Below are 17,221 nucleotides of genomic sequence, written 5' to 3' on the forward strand. Positions count from 1 at the left end.
GCAATTTAAGTTCATCAAATTCTTTTCCCTCACCTTGTTGTAAAGATAATACAGGCATCCAGAACAGTAAAATGGAGTGAAATATTGAATTCAATATCCACATCCAAAATACCTGAAATAAAAAAAATATCAATATTTTACAAAGTTAATTCTTACATAAATTTTTTCCTTGAGAATACTTACATGATTAAATTAAAATTAGTAAATAAACTAGACAACTTCTTGAACTGAGACCTGCCAGCAAGATGAAAAATTCTCTCTCTCTATATATATATATATATATATATATATATATATATATATATATATATATATATATATATATATATATATATATATATATATATATATTTATATATATATACATTAAAAAAACATGGCATTTTAAGTGTTGGTATAAAGCAATTTGGGCTGGATTTAAACCTTGAAATAGAAATTACACCAAGTAATCTACAAGAATATGGTTCACTGTAATGATACGTGTGCACTTTCCTTTGGATTTATCTAGTGTTTATCAATGATACAAAGTTGCAAATCACATCAACATTATACAGTAAATTCCTCGGTTATGCAGTACAAAGACTGTGATGTATTTAATGTTTTGCTTTTGTTGTTGTTTCTTAAACATACTATAATGTTCTAAAAATCGATTATTATTAATTAAATATGAAAATGTCCAAAGGCCCCTCTCTCTCTGGCCCATCATAGCAAGATACAGGCTAAAATCTATGAAATGACGAATGCAGGGGGTTTTAGTTTGTGTCATCCCACAATATCTTTGTACTTATAAATGATGGTAAGAGTTAAGTCAAACCGACCAAAAGATGAGAGAGAGAGAGAGAGAGAGAGAGAGAGAGAGAGAAAGAGAGAGAGAGACAGAGAGTTTTAAAGTCAAACCTACCACAGAGAGAGAGAGTTTATGGTTGGTGGTGCTGTTACTAAAACAGAATAATGACTTAGATCAACTGTAAATATATCAAAATATTTTAATTACCTCTTGTTGGTTCATCATTTCGCTTAGTTTCTATTCCACATTAATTTACATCAGCCACAAGGTGAATGGCTTAGCATTCATGTGAATTGCGTAGCTAACCAAGTGTTTGTAGTGCTCTACATTTATTATTAAAACCATCTATCACGTTTTAATCATAAGTGTGTCTTACATTGATTTAATCAATGTGAAGAAAAATAGAAACTAAAAAAAGAAGGCAACTTATCAATATGCAAAGGTGATTGTGAGCAGCCACAAAAGGCATTGAACAAAAATTTGAAGCAGACACACTCAGGTATGTGAGTTCATTCACTAGGTCCATATACAGCTGCCTGTAGTAAATCTTAACTCTGTTCAAAGAAGAAATATATGTATTTGTATGTGATATAAATAAAATGTATGTACAGTATGTATGATGTATCAATGATATACCACTTGTTGTATAAATCATTTAATTAAAGGAAACTTGGCAAACCTCATTTCCTTTTAATGAAAAATGTATACATCTCGTGGTATATCATTGATACAGCGTACATACTATACATACATACATGTGTGCGTGTGTGTGTTCTGTCCTAGGATAGGCAATTAATATGTATTATTCATGACAGTCCAGTATATTTGAGGAACTGGAATTCATTCAGAACATTTGATTCTTTATGACTTGGGATATAACTTTTGGAATTATTTTGGATTCATTCATAATACTACAAGTTTCTCTTACATTTTTATATCATAACTTTTAAGAACTAGATAACTTGTTATGTTTTACAAAACTGCTATTGCTTCTTTCTGTTACTTAGTTTATGACCATACAGTCGTAAGATTTGCTACAGGAAGTAACAAGCCATGATGGTACTCCTCTGTATAACATGGCAACCTTAGCTAACATGTTAATGAAGGAACAATATGACTTGGTAATGATGTATTCAAATACCAATGGATGCTCATGTTATATTCACAGATACAACTGTGCTCAGATGATCTCTTGATAGGTTGTCTAGCTGCTTGCTGATCATGATCACACATTTGTACATATGTGAAATTTGTATATGTCTGCCAAAACAATTCTTACAGAACTTATTATATATAAGCCCTTTGATTTGAAGACTAACATTGCACTATCTGTAAGCAACTGTGAATAAAATGCAGAAAATAATGGTGTGCATTCCATATATATATATATTTATATATTGGATATATTTATTTATTCCTACCTTGCTATTGAACTGCTCTGCATTTTGAGAAGATTTGTACAGTTCTGGAAACTTGAGACGGCTCTCAGCACTGCAATATCTATCAAACAACCCCATTGCAAGTGGTGGAGCTGCCGTGAATATCTGATTAAAAAAATAAGTTCTCAGTACGAGTTAAAGAATTGGAAACACGATGCTGAGTATACGAAGTATACACAAACCCAAATGGGTGGGAAACATTATTTACATGCATATAAACCTTAATTTACATGTACATAAACCCAAATGGGTGGCTAACATTATTTATTTGTAAACACACCCTAATGGATGGGTAGCATTAATAACATGCAAATAAACCCTAATGGATTGGTAGCATTATTTACACATAGATAAACCCTAATGGGTGGGTAGCATTATTGATATGTACATAAACTCTAATGGGTGGCTAACATTATATATTTCTACATAAACCCTAATGGGTGTGAAGCATTATTTACATGTATATAAACCCTTGGGGGGGTACCATTATTTATTTATGCATAAACCCCAATGGGTGGGAAGTATTATTTACATGTATATAAACCCTAATATATGGGTAGCATTATTTACATGTATATAAACCCTAATGGTGGGTAGCATTATTTACATGTATATAAACCCTAATGGTGGGGGGGGGTAGCATTATTTATTTGTACATAAACCCCAATGGGTGGGAAGTATTATTTACATGTATAAAAACCCTAATGGGTTGGAAGCATTATCTACATGTATATAAACCCTAATGGGGGGGGGGCATCATTATTTATTTGTACATAAACCCCAATGGGTGGGAAGTATTATTACCATGTACATAAACCCCAATGAGTGGGAAGCATTGTATACATGTATATAAACCCTAATGGGTTGGAAGCATTATTTACGTTTACATAAACCCTAAAGGGGTGGGGGGAGTAGCATAATTTACTTTTCATCTACAGGATATCATATAGGTGAATAATATAAATTTCTTTTAAATTTTATTTAATAAGTGTCACAGTATATACCCTCCCAGTCCTACACTTGTGTAATGATTTTAACTAAAAGTACATTATGGTCCATCTCTTTTAGTTGGTACTTATGCTATACTTTGTTTCCATGGCAGCATACAAGACAACTAAATGCAAAAATGTCTCTGTATCAGGATAAACCTTTATGCAAGTCTTGCTTGACACGTGTATCAAGTCTGGGTGAAATACCTTAACAGTTATGATACAGAAATTAAATATGTACTGACAGCTATACAATACCCGAAATAAGTAATTGGCTATAATATAAGGTATGGTAAATTTTCTTATAGCATTTTCATATGCAATATTTATCACTTACGTTGCCAAAAAATATTCTTACTAATAAAGCATTTCATGAGAAAGCCAGTAATGTTTTCTGCTGTAGCTACAATGTAATATCTACGGTATCTGGTAATAAATCTTATCCCCACTGTTACTGTATATGAATATGTTATTATGTCATACAAATTTTAGAGACTGAAATTTGTTTTAAAATGAAAGACTTGACATGATTTGTACATCTCCCCAATAACAGAATTCTCACCAAAATACATACCACATTATAAAAGCCTATTGTCCATCTCTCAAACAAAATTTGTCCTGAGAAGCCATTTTGTATTGCGAACCAAAACTGTCAAAGAGACAACAGAAACAGTGCATGCTGGGATAGCTAATACATTTAGACAACAAACAAAAACAAGTACAAATTGAATTTGAGTTTGAAATTTGGAGGACTGCTTCCCTTGCTGGACATCTGCTAGAAACAATTTCACTGTATAAGAAAAATAATATTTATTGAAAACAATGTATAAATGAAATAATAATGGCACTCAATCACAAAGGTGTAAACCTTTTATGTGAGAAAAACAAGAAAATGTAGCTTCACTTTCTTTACATCACAAAAAAGCAAAATGTAAATTTGACATTAGTAGGGAATATCAAACTTCATGACTACTCATACTTACTGGGTAAAACAAAATGCCAAAGATTTGTGTGTCAACACATATTTAGGATTTTCTCACTTCCTTTTAACAAGAGGACCATGCAGGCCTGATATTGCTCAGCTAGCTTATTTAGTATTGTAAGGTCACAGCCAATGCCAACTATCTTCAAACGTCTATATTCTGTTGATTTTACCTATTTTTCTAGTCTAACCAAAAGATTCTCTCAAGATAAAAACATAACTGACATGCTAAGACCTCACTCTTAACTGGACTTGTCCGAGATCTTGATGATATGAACTAATTTACCAAGTTTTATTGAAACCAAATGAGAATCATTGTCTCAGTCAACTGGATGCAAATCCTCTCATCAACATCTACAGATCTCACTTATTATAAAATCATTGGAACACCATGATGACGTAGACTTACTTTTACTATGCTGGAGCAAAATTTGAAATTCAATCTCAAGAGTGGAAACAAGCTAGATGAATCAGATGCAAGACCACTTCATCAAAAGTACAGTCTCTAGATTGGTCAAATAGTCGTCCAATCAGATACAAGACCACCTCATCAAAAGTACAGTCTCTAGCTTGGTCAAATACTCATCCAATCAGATGCAAGACCACCTCATCAAAAGTACAGTCTCTAGATTGGTCAAATACTCATCCAATCAGATGCATGATGATCATCTCATTAACATGCAGAAATATGATCTCATGAGTGCTCACTGCTGGCAAGCTCAGCTCATCAGATGCAAGGACAACTCATTAATATGCATGTAATCTCACTATTAATAAACTCATCCAAAATCTTGGAGATATAAGTACATATTCCAAGTCTGAACAAAAGTGAGTCTGAAATGTTGCCTCCAGAGTGGTAACATGCTCAGCCAATCAGATCCAAGAATAAACACATTTGCAAGAATACTTACACTCTAGATTTTGCTCAATATCAAATTCATACATGTTTTATCAAAATCAAAACAAAAACAAACCCTCCAGAGTGATAACAAACTGTCAATCAGGTCCATGATGACCTCATTAATATGACTGATCTTGCTCATTATCAGATTCAATTAGATGCAAGCTCACCTCATTAATATGGATGTACCTCACTCATTATTGCATTCATCAAAGATCTTTCAGACATATGCATATATTTTAAGTTTGATCAAGATCAGAAATGTGATCTACAAAAATAATCTTAGCTGATCAGATCCATGATCACCTCATTAATAAGTGTAGATCTCTTACTGTCAAACTCATCTAAGATCGAGATATTATAAGCCCATATTCCAATTCTAATCAAAACTGGATCAGAAATATGGCCTCCAGAATGCTAAGAAGCAACTGTTAAGAGACGGACAACGGGTGATTCATGGTGGACACAGGGGCATACCGAAAACTCACCTGGCTTTATTTTTGGTTTAAACTGTTGTCATGAAAGAGACATATACCCATCTATATCACAATACTTGAAACTGAAAGCAAAAGTAACTACACATATATACCATATTTACCTAATTTTAACACGCACCCAATTGTGAGCAACATGGATTAAACTATGCCATCACATGATATGTCTTTAAAAAGAAACTTATGTGATAGCATGATGAATGCTGTCAATGGTAGCGTGCAATTATGCACAAGCAAATATGGTAATTTGTAATTCTTCGAAAGGGTGGAGCAAGGTATATTGGGAATCAACATTTTTCAAAGCCAGCATCTAAACATCCAAGTAGACACACCTTGAGTTCTATCTATTTGAGTTCCAGATGTACACACACTATTTACAGTGGTTCTTCTATATAACTCTGTTTAGAAAAGCCATAACAGAAAACCTTGATAATATTGAGGTCACCTTATACTTGAGGTATATTATATGGAAAAATACAATTTAACCTGTATAATGGAATCCCTCATCATTCCTGACTATATACCAAGTCCTGTGTTATGTCAGGGACCATGATATATCAGTACCATGTTATATCAGGAACTGTGTTATATCAGGGGTCATGTCATATTCAGGTGCTTTATAATTAAGGACCACTGTATGTACACGTTATCTGACACATTGTGCTGATACCTATCATTGTGTACACAAATTTACTTAAAATTTCAACTTCAGTGTCACTTATTCATGCCACATATTTTAAAGCATTGAACAATACAAAGAAATCAATTGATTCTAATTACCTATGTAATACAATCTTAACAAAACAACTAAATGTACAATTATTTTATTACTAAGACATAACTTATCCAATATTCCATACTCCACCCTTTATTAAAGTGTGCATCTTTTTCCAAACAGCAGCTAAAGTGTAAGGCCATTTTCATTTGGTTCCTTTTACAGTATGTCTGTATTTTGTAGTAAAGAAATTACTAAAGAACACTAGTTCTGGATCAACACAATTTTGTAAGTATCAATGTAATGACCAGACATTCAATGTGTTAGTTTTTATCATTTTAAATTTACTTCCATCTCTATGGTAGGTAGATGTTTTTGAAATTTATATTATTATTGATATCTGAAATTAATCAACATAAAAGCCAAAATTTCAAACTTCCATTCCTTAAATGCCATTGCTTGTTTCATCGTGTATTTTAGACAAGAAGCAGACAATCTGCCTACTGGTTTCATTTTTTTATTTTTAATTTATGAAGTTTAATCAGCATTGTAAACAGCCAAAATATGGACAATCGATAGTGACAGTTGCACAATGTAATGGGCAAACCTTTTTTCAGATGTATCAAAACTCCATAATGTATACATATAATGGAGTTAAGACCAAAAACTAACCAGCATTTGCACTAATGTCTAGCACTTAATCTGATGATGGAAAATATGTGCACAAGGAGCAGTATAATTTTCTAACATGTTCCACATGACCAAGGGGCTAAGGGTATTATTGATTCGTTCCACATAGATCATTCTGCAAGCGGAGTCATTAGACATACCACATTGTACAAGCCAATTGTCCATCTCTCGAACAGAATTTGACCTGAAAATCCACTTGTCAAAGCAAACCAAAGCTGAAATGGTACTAGTGTTAATTAGAATGAAAATTACAGCACAAAATTTTTTAATAATCAAGACAAGACATTGTTGAGATCTTAAAGTCATTGATTTCAAGAACAAAAAAGAAGACAAGGTTCCTTCTTCAATTGTTTAAAAATATTAATCCATGCTTGTCATCAAATTTGATATTTACAATGATATGCAAAATGTACACTATCAAAAGTACACGATACTGCTTATAATAAAAAATTTACTGGTGAAACTTCAAGTCTATGAGACAAAGTGTTATGTGCTAACATTCTATTTTTTGAGAAAGGCTTATAATGATGTATTTCCAGACGAATTTCTATTTACTTTTTGCTATCAATATTCTTAACGAAATTGCAGAAAAAAAATGATTTTTAATACTTACATAAAATTCCAGATCTATCAAAAAAACTTGACTGTATTATAGGTGGTGTTCAGGAAGTGGTGGCCTAGTGACTAGTACACTGGCCTCTGGTACCAGAGGTATAAGGTTTGAATCCAAGTGGGAACAATAAGCTTTGGTTCCAAACACCTTTATTAGCATCTTTGCTAGGTATGGTGCTATAAAGTGTGCTATCCATCACATGGGAATGTTAAATGGTTTTCTCTTGTGCAGGTAGAGTTGCACCCCGTGCAAGTAAAACATCTCTCTTATGGTATTCAGAAAAGAGTAGGTGCCCCATTGTACCTCAGAGGTTCTTCACACACCCAAGTGTGTATAAGCACCAGACCATAATATGATGGGGTGTTTGAAAGAGTGTATCAGTAACTAGTAGACAGACAGACAGACAGACAGATAGGTAGATAGATAGATAGACAGATAGGCAGGTACAGTTTTTCTTGTTTCTTAATGTAAGCCAACCTCTATAACATATAAGCAGATGTTCTTGTAAAACGAGTACAGGATGACCTTGCACAGTCGACTATAGCTCCATGCTCCATGCACCAAAAGGAGTTTGTTTAGGAAGCGGAACTGGAAAAGAAGAGAAGGGACATTTATATTATTTAAACAATATTGGAACCCTCACTGCTGCTTTCTTTTGTTGAATCAAACATTGTCCATGCTGCTGCATTGTTTTTCTATCAAACATCTCACTGACAAACAAAGTAGGGAATACAGTTTCTGTAATTAATCTAAAATCTATTTCCAACTGTGACATTTGATATTTAAAGTGACAAAGAAAAGTCAAAATGAACAATGTTAAAATAATGAGAACATCTCAACATAAAAAAACAGGGCAAAATAAGTGTAATCTATACAGTGTAAGAAGTGTAATCTATACAGTGTAAGAAGTGTAATCTATACAGTGTAAGAAGTGTAATCTATAGTGTAAGAAGTGTAATCTATACTATACAGTGTAAGAAGTGTAATCTATATACAGTGTAAGAAGTGTAATCTATACAGTGTAAGAAGTGTAATCTATACAGGGTAAGAAGTGTAATCTATACAGTGTAAGAAGTGTAATCTATACAGTGTAAGAAGTGTAATCTATACAGTGTAAGAAGTGTAATCTATACAGTGTAAGAAGTGTAATCTATATACAGTGTAAGAAGTGTAATCTATACAGTGTAAGAAGTGTAATCTATACAGTGTAAGAAGTGTAATCTATATACAGGGTAAGAAGTGTAATCTATACAGTGTAAGAAGTGTAATCTATACAGTGTAAGAAGTGTAATCTATACAGTGTAAGAAGTGTAATCTATATACAGGGTAAGAAGTGTAATCTATACAGTGTAAGAAGTGTAATCTATACAGTGTAAGAAGTGTAATCTATACAGTGTAAGAAGTGTAATCTATACAGTGTAAGAAGTCCTTTGGTGAAAAATACTTGCTGACATGACCATCCATTCAGGATAATTAGTCATAATAAAGTTTTTAATCTGGCAGACATATTGGATTAAGATAGATACCACTTTCATTTAAGACCAAACATAAGAAGTCTTTAATAAAAATCCCATGTTGATACATTCATCCATTCAGAAGAGTAACAATAACAAGATTTTCAAGACGGACATCATGGTGGCCATATTAGATGTCAGATTGGCATCTTTTTGATTGATGACCAACCTGCTGGTGTCATAATAAGTCTTAATGGATCTCGGAGGAGTAGCATTTTTGTTTACAATGAACAAGACCTTGGGATAAATGTGTGCAAAGTTTCATTGATTGGATTGATCGAGAGTAGAGGGATAATGGACAACAGGTTATCTCATAAACTCTTGTGCTCTATGATTAGAAGACCTATGACTGACTGCACCTCTCCTAGTCATCCTACCTGAGCTATTGTATAGTCAGAAGCACATGCTGCCTGGAGACCTTCTACACCACTGATACCAACCCCAACATGGGAGGCCTGCAAAAGCAAAAAAATAATAGATTATCATGAAGCATTGTTTTATAAAGTGTCAATTTAATTTCTATACATTAGGCAGTAACTGTACATGACTTTCTCCTATTTACTTGAATGTTGGTACAGCATAGTGTAAAATACATTTTCTTGTCACTCTGGTGCCACGGTCATTCAATTACCATGGATGTCAGTTAAAGGTCAAACTTCTTCTTTTCAGTTCAGTAATGGCCAAAGCCCAAACAAAAACTACCAACCAATTTGTTCCAATAATTTTTTTTAAAGAATACTTACCCAATCATAATACTTTAGGAAAGCAACTACTACCTCACAAATCCAGTCCTAAAAAAAAAACACTTTCAGCTAAAAGAAGCTAAAAGTTGTCTGCTGACCCATGTGGTAGTCAGGCACTATTACTGAAGCATAAGGTGGTGGTTGTAAAAGTGTGGAGGCAGGTAGGGTATATATTATGATTGGGTTTTTTGAAGAACATATTTTACAAGAAACTGGTTTCTTCTTTAAATACACTACCCAATCATAATACCATAGGAGAATAGGTAAGAGGTGGAGGAAGATACATCGCCTTATCCTGGAGAGACCATTTCTGCTTCCTTAAGGTATGCAAGACAGCTTCTAGATTAACCGACTGGAAAAGTCTCCATCTGTTGGGGAGCGGCTTTGAAAGGGAAAATTCCCCTCCCACAAATCCAATGGAAGTCATGAAGCCACATCTGTATGAAGCGGTCAAACGACCCAGATGGGTAACCATCGTGTCATGGGTAAAGGTTTCTCCAGACCAACTTGAGCCTTTTAGTATGAGAGATTCCTGATAAGAACTGAAGAAGTGTACTCAGATCTCCATCCCATGGCATGGATAAAGATAGAGAACAGTTTCACTCATAACATTGTTGGTACTGACTGTCTTAACTTCGTGAGCCAATATGGGGGTGGGGAAGGTAGAAAATCCATTGGTGCAGGTTTATTCCAATAAGCAGGACAGATTGACCACTTTATTCAGGATGAAAATGCCTATGTTAATAAATCATCTTCAATCTTTGAAAGTAATGTTAATTAGAGTTTCACTCATATGCAATGAATGTGCTGTCTTAACTTCGTTGACCAATATGTGGAGCAAATTTATTGGTGTGGGAATATCTAAATTCTGGTGATTCTGCTGCAATTGATGAGGTTGCTCAAATATGTCCCATTTAAGTGTAGTGATCAGAATGAGAAGACACTTAGGTTTGCTGATTCCTATATCCTATTCCAGATCACAGGCACTGAAGAAGTGTATACGTTGAGACATTCCAATCTATACAATGAGCATGGATTATTCTGGCCCTTTGTGTCCAGGACAGGGAAGAAAAACGCTGCAATATTTGGCATTCTGCCTAATCACCAATCCGCCCATCATAGGTTGATCCCATCGAATGTCTGTTGAGTGAAAACTGAGGGATGAAGAGACCATTCTTCAAAATCCATCAACCTGAACATTAAAGAGAATAGATGATGAAGGTTGCAAGCATATCTTGGGCCATGACTGGTCTGTAAGGTGGAGGTAGAGAGCACTGCAGTTTTTGTTCACCTGTTGCAAGTTCATGGCTGCTATTATGGCTATTGTATGTTGTGCCTCTGTTATGAAGTTTACCATCCTATGAATATGCTCCTGGAGCATCTGAATTGATACCGTGACTTTCAAGCAGTCACTGATTAAGGGGTATTAGAGTCAAAGGGTTGAGAAATTTGTGCAGAGACATCATTTGGAATTGGATGTACTAAGCTCTTGCCAGTGTCTTGAGGCAGTATGTGTGTTAGACTGGTTTCTGTAATTGCCTGTATTGACCAGGTTCAACTTATTTGATGACAGATTGTCTCCTGGAGACTTATCATGTATATGTTGCAGTCATTACCCCTAAGATCCCTTAACTATGGCCTAGGCTGGTCAAAATGGAAGTAAGTCATCTGTGTGGGGAGAAGGTCATCCAATTCATTATTGGGATGGGTTACATGATGTTTGATCCATGTAACAGGTCACTGCATCTTCCGTGTGAGGGATACTTTTGGCTGTTTGCTTTGCTCTTTCCCTGGCTGTTCAGCAATAGATATAGAGTTGAACCCAGAGGTGTGGTGGTGACCTATAAAGATTCCAGATGTGGAAACAATTGAAAGAAGTATCTTCCATAAATAATTTTCACATGATGTCAGAACTGTAGACCCAGCAGGTGATGAAGAGAAATGAGGGCAGAAGTCCAATGGGATTGGGCTGGAAATTTGGTTCAAATCTACCAAGCGGGGTTTCACTCATCCAAGTAGGAATTAATAACAACTAGGGAACTTGAATGCTAGAATCGTCATTTATAGATTAAGGTAGTGTAGCAGACATCTTCTGCACTACTTGTGAAGTAGTTGGAGAAGAATGTTAATGATGGTGACCCACTACACTTGCAGCACTGATGAGTCAGATCCCGTTATTTCTAATGTGTTGCTAAGTATAGCTTCTTGGGTGGCAGAGGTGATGGGCAAGTGAAGAGACATCTCTTGAAGTCTGTGGCCCTAAAATGGACCTTGTATGCCACAAGTGTGTTGAGGTACCATGCTGGTAAGATATATCCATGAGGTGTCTACATAAACTATTCGTCTCTCACAGGAAGTACCTAGCAGCACTATGCCATCAGACTGATCCAAGAGTGCCTGTATTAACTGGACATCGTCCACAGCAAATACCTATTCATGATGAGCTTGGCAGTCGTGGAACTGGACAAGTTCACTTTGGCTGACACTGTATGATCGATTGAGGTCATGACCCATTGCAATCAGAGTTATATGGCCAAGTCCGGTCATGAAGAAACATGGCCATCTTGACTGGCAAGAAGCTGTCCAGTGCTTGAGGCTGGGATGGGGTACAGGATATTGATCTACATATCTGGTCAATAATTCTGATAAAAGAGACTGGAACTGATACTTGTTCCTGTTCTCCATCTGCCCAGACCCTTGCACGCATTCAACTGTTTTTGTATCCCAAGCTAAGACTGACTTCTGTCCATAATATGCAAGTCTGAAATGTGTTCAAGTGGTGACAACAAGTGAAACTAAACATCTTGAGTGGTTGTCAGCTGGTCTTGCTCATGGTCTAAATCTGCACGACAAATCAGAGCAGACCCTATATACATATAGTGTAGTGTCTTTCTTTATGCACATGTTCGTAGAAGTAGCAGCTTTAACAATTTTCCAGTCATATTGCTACGGTGTCTGCAGTGTGGCAGTTCATAGCGATATCTAGCACTGGGGCACCTTGATGCAGACATGTAGCATTGTTTCCCACCCAGTCACATTATCCTTACATCAGGCTGATCAGTCCTAACACTAACCTCTTAATATGAGCACAAGTAAGGCAGCTGCTAGTACCATTTTTATGTCTTTGGTACGACTCAGACAAGGTTTGAACCTGTGACCTCTGGCATCCAAGGCAGATGCCCTAACCACTTAGGCCACTGGAGCAGTAACAGTAACTGAGATAATTAAGGGATTTGGTGCCAATTCTACACCAAGGGGAGATCACTCTGAATGAGTACTACCTAGTTGGGCAAATAACGTTTAGCTTCATTATCTGGGAGGGCTGGATTTGTGAGCTAGTAGTAGTTCTCCTAAGGCATAATGCTTGGGTAACACATTAAAAGAAGAAATGTGCTTGAGGAACATGGATGCCCAACCACAGTGCCTGAAATGAACTAAAACAAACCTAACAAAAGTGTGTTTGATGGACAGCTGGATGGACAATATCAAGTGTGCTCTACGATGGTCATGGCAAGTTGGAACAGAACTGAGTATGTGTATAAACTAAGACAATTTCTGTATTTTTAGGCTATTTTCCTACTTAATTGATATAACAGCAATATCAAAATTCTATGAAAAGCTGAATACCTACATAAACAAACTATGTATCATGAAAAATCTACATAAACAAATTATGTATCATGAAAAATTTACTCCCACTATCCACCCAACCAGAAAAGAAAGACTTGAGGAAGATATTTGGATTTGGCTGGTGTTTACATTAATCTCACTTCAACTACTGTGGGTTTGGAATGTGACAAGTCAAGAAATTTTCAACACAGACATTATACAATGAAAATTAAATATAAAGTTACCACAAATAAAAATGGTACTGTAGTTACCACACTATTAATGAATAAACAAGAAACCCAAATAATACAAACTAAGGATGATTGTACTACTTTAATTATGGCTACTTGGCATCCACAGAATGTTAATTTTTAAATATCTCAATTGAAAATTTAATGAATGTTGCTGCCAGAACTTTTCTCTCATTCCATTGACATCTGTGACACATGATACCAGATCTGAACAATAATTTTACCTTATCTTACCAGAAGTCATGTTAAACTTGGCATTGCTTTAATTGGATTTAATCATAATAAATTTGGGTCCAACCAGGACCTTCATATTTGGGAAAAATTAACTTTCTTAAGAGAGAACAGGTAGAAGAGTGTTATCACAATAATCACTCTAAATTAGTGTTTTGCACATTTTAATGTCAGATTATTAAAATCATGATGAAATGTTATTAAAAGTTTGTTACAACTTTTCTTATTTTGCTTAACTACACTGATGTGAAACAGACAATAGCGAACTTGAACACAGGTTAGTCAAAAATCAACAACATCTTCCATAATAGAAACCTTATTTTCATATTAAATTCTTCAACAAGAACATACAGCTCTCAATTTTCATAATAAAGGATACAGAACTTTCTTTATTCGAAATTTTCATTTTACTGGCTTATTTGATAGTTGAAAGTACAATTGGTAATGGAATATTGTTTTAAATAGTGGTCAGTATTCAAGCTGTTAGCTTGTAAACATGCTACAAAGAGTCACATCCTTAAAAAAAAACAGAACTTTAATCTTACGTGAAACAAGTTAACAGCGATATAAATCACCTTTAATAACACATTCATGTAACAAACAGAATTATTATTATGAAGTCTAATTTTATATTGTGTAGGATAAATTAACATTAATTTCTTTCATACTGAAGAGTTATTAAAAAAAACAAAAACAATGCTTTTTTTCTGCCAAGATCACAACAACAGCAATTTCTACTACAGCTACCATTATTTAACAAGTGAACTTACCTACAAAAATAAAAAAAATTATATTACTAATTTTGGCTTATATTATGAATTTTGTAACTGGCTATAAACTGTAACATAAATTATGAGTGATGAAGGTTATGATGTTAGAAACAATACTGATGCTTTAAAATTTCCAAAAGTACTAATATCACTATGAGAAATTCACAATTCCGGGGATGGGCCCCAAAACTGTACTCTTGGAATCATTCCTGCAGACAGAGACATTTTGAAATAAATCCATCTTCTGATGGCCTACCCAGTGATATCATTAATATGAATGGTTTTATCATCAGGTAGGTTTATATGAACTGTACACCAAGCATTAGCACTTGATGGGTGACCACCATCTTGCTGATGAAGCAAAAATTATGAACATTTCAGAAACACCAAAATATTTAAAAATGGCAATAAAATAATTTTAACAAGATTTTTATTGAAATATTTAAAATATGTCAAGTTCATCATCCAAAATAAAGTTTTCATTTATTGACAAAAAGAAAAGAGAAGCACACATAAACTAAACTCAATTCTCACAAAATACTCTTATCACCACATACAATCCATAGCACCAAGAATACTCTTATGTATTATCACCACATACAATCCATAGCACCAGGAATACTCTTATGTATTATCACCACATACAATCCATAGCACCAAGAATACTCTTATGTATTATCGCCACATACAATCCATAGCACCAAGAATACTCTTATGCATTATCACCACATACAATCCATAGCACAAAGAATACTCTTATGGATTATCACCACATACAATCCATAGCACCAAGAATACTCTTATGTATTATTGCCACATACAATCCATAGCACCAAGAATACTCTTATGTATTATCGCCACATACAATCCATAGCACCAAGAATACTCTTATGTATTATCACCACATACAATCCATAGCACCAAGAATACTCTTATGTATTATCACCACATACAATCCGTAGCACCAAGAATACTCTTATGTATTATCACCACATACAATCCACAGCACGAAGAATACTCTTATGTATTATCACCACATACAATCCATAGCACCAAGAATACAGACTGAGGTAACACTGGGAATACAGTTTTGTAATATTGGCAAACTGGTTTTTCAATACAATTTGAGTTGTCATTTCCACTAGAAAAGAACCTTTTATTACTTCTTAGATATATATTTCTTTTCATTCAAAGGATTGTGTACATGTGGTGAACTTGATATTCACCTTTACCAGCTGTACATGGTGATAATATATTAAACTTATTTCTAATTCTACATCATGTTTCCAGTTCTTTCTAGACGTTTGCTATGTGGTCTGGTAGAAGTCCAAGGTTTAGGATATTACCTGAATCATTCCTACATCATTAGCACCATCACCTATTGCCAGGGTAATTGCCTTTACTGTTTTCTTCACAAGTTCCACTAGCTCAGCCTTCTGCAAGGGAGACACTCTGTAACAAGAGAATGTATAATCATCTTTGATTCCACTCATATTGATTATCCAATAAAACAACTTATTATCAAAGTGGTGGAAATATTTGGCATAGTAAATTCTATGGTAGAGAGTTATGAACACATAACTGACTTTTCTCCAAGGAATAATTACTACCACTACAAATATGATTTTGCTTCTAAACCAGAAGGGTGTAATAACAAAAGCATAGCTAAGCAAGTTTCGAATGTACACAGTGTCATGGGGTTGGATGGGCAGCATGATATTTTGTTTATTCTACATTATACATATGTCTGTGTAATCTTAAAAATGCCCTGTTTACTGACATATGATGAATATTTAAAAATTAATTTAAATCTAAATTTAAAGTTATTTGATAATATATAGTTCTTATGTGCTGCTATTCACCACCAAATGCTGCAGTTTTGGGGCATTTAGCTCAACAAGACTCAGTTAGGCATACAATCTCAAAGAACACAGTACTTATGACTGACCTGCAGCAAATAACAGCTTTACATGATACTGCAATGTCTAGAAAATCCTGTCGACAGTCACATGACAAGGCATACTTCAATGTCTGGAACGAAAGCAGACATATTAACAATTCATTACAAAACAGAGGATACACCACTTTATACAAATATATTTCAAATACACACATACACACACACACACAGAGGATGCACTGTACACTGACTGTACACTGTATATACATTTTACCATGCATACTTTATCTATATGTTAGTGGGTACACAGCATATCCATTTTAGTGGGTACACAGCATATCCATTTTAGTGGGAACACTGCATATACATTTTATTGGGTATAATGTATATCCATTTTAGTGGGTACATTATTGCTGTTGTTGTTGTGGGGTTTAACGCCATTTTTCAGCACACGATAGGCTATGCATGGCGGCCAGTATCAATGGTGGAGGAAGAACCCTAGAAAACCCTGGGAAGAACCACCGACCCACGAGAAACTACTGGCAAGCTTTCTCACATACCCACATTGGCCGAATCCTAGACTTGAACCCACA

General features: G+C 34.7%; 1 protein-coding gene across 3 annotated transcripts in view; it reads right to left on the reverse strand.

Moving 5' to 3' along the window:
- LOC149796878 (putative phospholipid-transporting ATPase IA) overlaps positions 1–17,221 on the reverse strand; it is a 194,715-nt gene that overhangs the window by 55,766 nt on the left and 121,728 nt on the right. For all 3 annotated transcript variants that reach the window (XM_089961529.1, XM_089961527.1, XM_089961528.1), the window contains exons 26-32: positions 16,677–16,759; positions 16,075–16,180; positions 9,502–9,579; positions 8,088–8,198; positions 3,790–3,864; positions 2,209–2,331; positions 34–112 (exon numbers count right to left, since the gene is read on the reverse strand). In XM_089961529.1, the coding sequence (XP_089817655.1) occupies positions 34–112; positions 2,209–2,331; positions 3,790–3,864; positions 8,088–8,198; positions 9,502–9,579; positions 16,075–16,180; positions 16,677–16,759 (655 nt within the window). The remainder of the gene's footprint in view (positions 1–33; positions 113–2,208; positions 2,332–3,789; positions 3,865–8,087; positions 8,199–9,501; positions 9,580–16,074; positions 16,181–16,676; positions 16,760–17,221) is intronic.

Source organism: Sinohyriopsis cumingii, chromosome 6 (genome assembly GCF_028554795.1).
Source record: "Sinohyriopsis cumingii isolate HCF-2022 chromosome 6, ASM2855479v2, whole genome shotgun sequence".
NCBI lineage: Eukaryota > Metazoa > Mollusca > Bivalvia > Unionida > Unionidae > Sinohyriopsis > Sinohyriopsis cumingii.